This window comes from Porites lutea, chromosome 8 (assembly GCF_958299795.1).
Source record: "Porites lutea chromosome 8, jaPorLute2.1, whole genome shotgun sequence".
In the NCBI taxonomy this organism is placed as follows: domain Eukaryota; kingdom Metazoa; phylum Cnidaria; class Anthozoa; order Scleractinia; family Poritidae; genus Porites; species Porites lutea.
The window spans coordinates 19,958,884-19,966,383 of NC_133208.1; the positions used below are offsets into that span (position 1 = coordinate 19,958,884).

Below are 7,500 nucleotides of genomic sequence, written 5' to 3' on the forward strand. Positions count from 1 at the left end.
GGCGTAACCGGAATGGCATCTGCAGAAGAAGACGTGGGAACTCGCACGGACACAATTGGGCCAGTGTAAACATGCGTGGAGGCCACGAAAGGGAGAGACCATGAAGGGAAGCTGTGGGGCTGTGATGTCACGGTTTTGGACGGAAGGAATGGTGCGGGCAATGTCGGACTCCCGTAACCACGCGTGGCAATAGGAGGTAACGCGTTATCTCGAGAATAAAAGTCGAATTCGCGCGACCTCGAGTATCAATGGTGGGAAACGTGTTAACTCGCGTGGTAAGTGACGGATCCGCGTGAGTTCGTTCATGTGCAGCGGGAAACGTGTAAACTCGCCTAGGCGTGGCTGGAAACGTGGAGGCCTGCGTGGATACAGCCGGGACCACGAGTGACGAGGTGATAGGAGTAATTTCAGGAGTCAGTTCTACAGGGTTGAGAGCACGGCTAGGTGATAAATCTCTATTTAACAAAAGTTGCGAGAACTCGGCTTCTGCAAATTTAGCTTCAAGCTCAGCCAATTCAGCCTTCTCTTTCGCTTTGGAAATGTCTCTGTCAGCTTCGAGCTTTGCCAACTCTAATTGCTGTTTCAACTCAAACTGTTTCTGGTTCATTTCCATTTCAAGAAGTTTGATTTCAATCTCCACTGATCTTTTCCTTTTCAATTCAGTTTGCTTTTCCATTCCATTTTAGCCTTTTTCGCCGCCATCTTCGTGTTGTGAAGCCTTTCCCCTGCTTCGCTTAACTTTGAAGCGCAACTGCTTACGGAGCGCACAGATGGTGTCGGCGATGCCAAACCAATGTTCGCCAGGTCTCGAGATACTTGCTCGTTAAAATGTGTAGCCGCAGCAATAGTGAATTCCTTAATCTTTTGATCGTAGTTGTCCTTTCGTAATTCCTGAGAGGCGTATTGATTATTCACTTCGTGAATCTCCATGCTGTTTTCGTCCACAAGACTTCGATAACGTGCGACGCTTTCTCGATAATTGTTCCATGTCTTATCCAAACTAGCTTGAAGAGATTTTACGCTCGCCAGATTTCCGTAATCGACGAGAAGAGGATCAATTTGCTGACAAGCTCTTGTCATTGCTGAAACATATCCTGTCAGTGACTTTCGTAAGCTGAATAAAGCTTCTTGTAACGCTTCTTCTTGAAATGAACTCGCCATTTTTCTCCGAGAGCTTGAGCGGGTATTCGAGGCTGTCCATGAATGCGCCATACTTTACTCCGTCATTTGGAATTTACAAAATGAACGGGCAAGGGCCAATTCCAAAAACACAACACGTTCACGATCAGCAAATGTTTTTACTATTAACGAACCATAAAAGTAAATTCCTACAAAGAGCGAAAAAATAATAGTTACAATACAGAAAAACTTCTTTAAGGCGACTGCAAAATGAAATTAATGAAAAACGATGAAAACGAGACTGCTTACCAAATGCTGAGGATGGCAGGGTTGGTGGTCAGGGCCACCGAAGAAAAAAAATCTACTGCCACTAATGCTGTTAAACTAATAGACACGTAAACTGGTAAAAAATAAGGGGCGAGATAACAAACTATAACGAAATTTACATACAGCACGTAACAAAGGAGCGTAATTAACAAAATACCGGAGAGCGAAAAGAAAAAGAATACACAATAACAAGTAAGTGAGAAAACGAAAAACAAAAGGAAAAAAATTTGCCCCAACAACGACTAAATGTATCAATTTCTGGTCACGTGACTACTGGGACTTGAAAACGAGGCTCCCAGTAGTTGATTGAAAGTTGATAATGCCTGCAAAATCGAGATAATTTTTTAAAAAATTACCTCGTTGGTTGCAGGATGATTTAGGAATATCACAAATTTTTCCTGTTTGGGTAACAAAATTAGAGCTTTCAAAAAGTCACAGGAAGCCCATCCAGAATATTAGCACATTTTCAGTTCCTAAAAAATTTATTGTGTTTGTCCGTATTAAGCCTTCAGGAAATGGTCATGAAAAATATGGCTAAAGAAGCTTTTTGCCTTGTCAAGTTATTTCCCGACGTAAAATAGAAGGTGAGTACTAGCCAGTCAAGAATTAAGCTTCAGATGCCTCGAAACGACCTCAGTTTTATGATTCTTCGTCCTGGTGAGCTACACGTGGTCATGGCACAACTTAGAATACTTGGTTCGTTCATTGAGAATAGTGGAATCGATCTTTGCTGGTCGGAGTCTGAGCTGTATGGCCCCAAAACGGTGAAGCAAATCCTTGATGGAAATCATGCGAAGAGAGGAGAGGAAGCTCATATGATCACCTTGCAGGTCCTGTTTACCCTGTATACCAGAGAGCTTTTAACTTAACAAGATCCACAGAAGGTGGAGCAACTCGAGGAATGCGTAAGGCAGCTGGGAATTGCTTGTGACGCGGGCCCCTAGGAAGAGGTCCAATTAGCTAGTGCAAGAATGGAAGAGGCCATATGAGTCCCTAGATGTGATCGGGAAAATGAAGACCTTTGAGGAAGGAAATAGCCAGATTCCAGAATTCCAGGTGTTCGAATGTTAAATGAGAATGATAATGGAGATACTCCAGTTCATTAGAGCGGTCCGAACAGGGCACTAGCAGCTGCATCTTACATCGCCGCAGTCGTTCACAAAGACCTTTTTTACTCATGCCCGTCTTATATAACTAAGCCAGAATGATTCAACTGTACCTTGCTGAAATACAGATGCTACAAGTAACAGATCCTGAGAAATATGAAGATTTCCTCAAAGGTAATTGGGTCGTTAGAATCTGCGTGTGCCATTTTTTGCTTTGGGTGCGGACCATGCTTTACAGGAAATAAATTGCTAAATGAAAGTCTCAGGGGGGCTAGTTGGTGTCACCCTGAATCCAAACGCCCGTACTAATTTTTTTCTCATCGCTTTTGAGCTTGCCCAGGATGCGAAAAAAGTGGCGGAGACCACTCTGGCAAAGGAAGGTACTCATCATCACACCTTGTCAACTGCTGTCATGATTTCTCGCCAAGAGAAAAACATAGAACAAGTAATAACCACGATTTAGAATTTCACGAATCCCTTCATAGAGCAGAGCAAAAGTCTTTTCCATGTTGTGACAAAGGTTGTAATGCCAAGCAAGGTCAAGAAGGATCTTTTGGAACAGAGTGAGATTGGCCAGAAACTGTTTGAGACCTTTGTGAAAGATCGCATCAAGTCAGGAAACATCAGTCGTTGGTCTCCGATGAAGAAAAGAAAGCTCAGGACATGGGAAACCATGGGGAAGAAGATAAAGGTTTCTAGTGCCGGTCTAGCCTGCGTAGCTGGTGGGATTAGCGCGGAAGTGCTGTATTGTTTTGGCTGCGGAGCCTTCGAGAAGAGTGGGTATTCAAGTCAATTTCGGGATTTTCCGTCGCGGCTTCCTCGCCTCGCGTGGCTGCTCCGCCGCCAAAAAAGTACCCCGGGCAAAAAAATCCTGCCTGCCACCCAGGCTAGTGCCGGTCAAATGGTGGAGTTACAAGAAGACTGAAACTTTTTTGCGCACATGATGGTGATATGCAAAAGCCGACCTGAGATCCACATCCAAGAAGCTGTTGGAGCGAACGAATTTACAGTGGTACCGATATCTATGTTCGCTCCAGACGGAGAAATGCTACAATGCCCTGCCAAAAGTGCACTTTTGTCCATTCTAGAGAAGCTTCCGGCCGATACAGAGTGCTGCTGCTATTCAAGATAATGCAAGTCAGGCAGAAAGAATTAGAGTCTCTATCATCGATGCAATGGCTAAGGTACAATCCCTAGATAAGCCAAAGTCCTTAAGAGGCTGCTTTGACGTCCCAGACCACTTTGCATACCGAATTTTTGAAAAGTATGACGACAGTGATGAGGTCCGCCTTATATTTGATAGATACGATCTGTCGACTATCAATAACTAGTATGGAACAGTAACACGAACCCCAATCCAGCTTTATCCTCAACGAAGGACTTCGGCTGGGAATGGAAAGACGACGGCAATGCGTGGATTCCCGTCATGACAACAATACTCACTGCCCCCGAGGCCATAATTCATCTCGTGAAGTGCAAATGTGTCAAGGAAAAGTGTACCACCAAGCGCTGCCAGTGCAGTAAGGCTAACATGAATTGCATGGATCTCTGTGGCTTTTCGGACATGGGCGAACGTTGCGAGAAAATTCGACTATGAAGAAGATGACAGTGATGACTATGACAAAAATGCCGATGAAGCTGAGTATGAATACGTAACCGATTCTGATGGTGATGATTTCAATTTAAGCCGATTGCTAGCGAAATTAGATACATCTTCCATTAACAGATAACAATAACATATCAAGTACTAGCTGTAGCTTAAAATTTGCTGCCAATGTGCAGTTTCTAAGCAAGATTGTTTATTATATCTCGTATCAAGTGTAAGAAATCATGTCAGGTAAAAATATAAGCGACAACCAGTAGAAATAATCACAGGAGGTTCTGGAATTATTTGTATTAATGTCAGTCAGCGTACTTCTCTAAAATGGGTTTCCTGTGGTTTTAAAATCTCTTAGGCGAAAAATTGGTTAAAAACGAGAAAATGCGTGATGAGAGTTTCGATTTCAGTGCTATTGATGTAGTGTACGCCTGGTGACATGAAATATTGAGTCACCACACTGTGTCACCAAAATGTAATTGGTGTAAATGCTAAAATCATACGTCGTTACGAGAAAAAAAACATTGTTAATCGGCTTTCTCAGCGACTGGGTACCTGATTTCAGGTCTTTTTTAAGCGTTTGTACATGGTGATGTTAACGTTTGCTTATAAAATTCTTTACAGATAATTTAATTAAGAACTAGCAGTGACTCGTGCACCCTTTCACAATTAAACATAAATCATACCTTACGGAACAAGAAATGTGAAAAGTAGAGATGCACTGTACATTTTGAGATTTTTCTATGCCTTTAGTGATAAATCGTTCTATAATAGTTTAGTCAGAGGCTATATTTTCTGGACATTTACGATGTGCTGTTAACTTATAAGGAAATGTAAACAACATGTTTTCGAATTCCGGTTTTTATGCTTGAAACCTACGCGGAAAAGTTAAGTTGTCCAAAACAATTTACTCTTACAGGTCTAATACAAATGACAATCGTGCTATAAAATCGCTGGCGCATAATAAGACCTCCTTGTTAAAATGTTTAGTACCCCAAGTTCGTGGTTCATACCAAAATGTGATGTATACCACTTTCGGAAATTACATCTCCACATCCTAATTTCATTAAATAGCACTGAATCGTTTTTCTTAAGCTCTAGTCTGTAGATCATTAGCAAGGAAATTAAAATGTTTTCGTACCCTTTTTTTACAATTTGCTTGTGAAATGTGGAATCCTAGGATTTGGAATATGTGATTCTACTCAAGCAATCCGATATCCTACTTATGATTAGAATCCAGAATCTAAGTGTCACTGACATCCGGAATCCAGTACTTGGAACCCAGAATCCAAAGCGTGGAATACAGAATCCAAGACTTTCTTGGATTACTTTTTATAGGGCAAGTTGTTGTTGGTCATTTTCTTTTTTTTTTTTTAATCTTAACTCAATCATGGATGTTTTAAAAAATAATGTATACCACGTACCTGAACTATAAGTGATAGCCGTGTAAGTTGCATTAAACCCTGGGTATTGACTTCTCAGAGACGTGAATATAACTTGTATCGAATTCCCCACTGAGTACACTGGATATGGAAGTTGCGGACCGCACAACATGAACGGTTGATACCCATCATCTGAAGCAACATTTGTGACTGTAACACGGGCTTCTGGATCATACCAGAAATAACATTGACTGTACCGAGTTAGTCCCAGTCGAAAGCTGAGGAAACTGAGTTTAATGATGTATCCGCTGGGAACTGTGATATTCCAGACACATCTGCTGTACGGTGGAAAGCTATTTGGAAAATTTGGACTTGAAACGAATCCACTGAAACCATTCAGATTTTCGCCAGAGATACAAGCTGCGAACAGAAAACTTACTATCAACTAAGTAACTTTTAATCGCATATACTTAAAAAAGGCGTCCTACATCTGATCAGAAGCCATGACGTAGTTTACGTTATTTGGTGACCCTATTTGAGGTGATTGCCAATTTGACCGGACGCTTTGTTCAAACGGAACCGTTCAATATTTCTGCTTCGTTCACATGGAACGGACGAAGCAGCTTGAATTTTTCAACCACTCGCTTGCCTAAAAAACTTTTAGACGCGTATGGTGTTGACACAGGAATGGTCAATTTCGTCTGTACAAAAATTTAGACGGCCTTATCTCGGTTTTGGCGTTCAAATTTTGGAACGGTTTTGTTAACGGATCTCCTAAACGCACGATTCAACCGGTCGGAAATTCGTCCGGTGCCATGTGAACAATTCATATGTTTACATCTAGACCTCGTCCCCAGAAATTTTATGCTTCAAAAGTTTACTAGACTACGAGTAGTCCCCATTTTTCCTCAGGAACAGTAGAGCGAACGAAACGCGAGCGCGCGTGTGTTGAAATGGGGACTACTTGTTGTCTAAAAGTTTACAATTCTCTCAATTTTTCGACAAAATGCATTGAGAACCCTCCTTGCATTGTCTTCTTTCGGAGTCAGATGACACAAAATATGGCTCGGCTGCCTGAAGAAATAACACCAGAACAAATCAGCCAAATCAGTTCGACGAGAATTAGCTTTATTTGTTGTAATACTGAGCAAAATTATTCTAGATACAGATTATCTTCTTGTAGAAAGAAATTGGGCACGGATTATTACTCCGCCTGGTGAAGATGCTGTTAAACTTCTTGACCTCCAGTAAACGAGTAATAAATCACAGGGGGCATGTTTTTACATCTTCTTTTTGGCAGAGCAGAGAGTTACCGTTAACTGAATGCAATTTTCAAGTTACGTATACGTGTTGTTCCATGTTAAACTACTCTAAGTGGTTTGGTATGTACAGCGAACATTGAGTGGTCGCGCGTCAAGTAGTCGCTTACAGGGGGTTTAAAAAAACGGAAACGTATTAAACCATGAAGGCAAAAGGTGGTCGCGGTCGCTTATAAGAGGTGTTCGTTTTCGAGAGGTTCCAAGAACAGGGCTCTAACTGAGAAAATTTTGGTAGTTCGGATACACGGTCGCTTAGAGGAGAATGTCGCTTACAAGAGATAGACACACGTGGAAGTTCGACTGTAATGTTCGTTGTATCTCGATGAGATCATCTGAAAATAACGTACCTGATTGTTGCGACACCACTGTTGAAGATACAAGCATCAACACACAGGTACATGTAACTGTTAATTAAAAGACAACAAACATAATTTCTGGTACTGTTTGTATTAAAAAAAACAACAACAACAACAGTGAAAATTATGTATTTAAAAGGTGTTTGTCATGCTATTTGCTATCTTTTAAATGCTTATACCTGAACTCGCATCAATACAATGGTCTAGCTTTGTTATTTTATACTATTTTTAAGCATTGAAACCGTTTCCTTTCGTCTGTAACAAAGGATGGCAAGGATGACCCCAAGGATGAAC

General features: G+C 41.4%; 1 protein-coding gene across 1 annotated transcript in view; it reads right to left on the reverse strand.

Moving 5' to 3' along the window:
* The window catches only part of LOC140945320 (cubilin-like), a 64,790-nt gene that overhangs the window by 27,366 nt on the left and 29,924 nt on the right, over positions 1-7,500 (reverse strand). Inside the window, exon 5 of the mRNA XM_073394359.1 lies at positions 5,574-5,951. Coding sequence (XP_073250460.1) covers positions 5,574-5,951 — 378 coding nt within the window. The remainder of the gene's footprint in view (positions 1-5,573; positions 5,952-7,500) is intronic.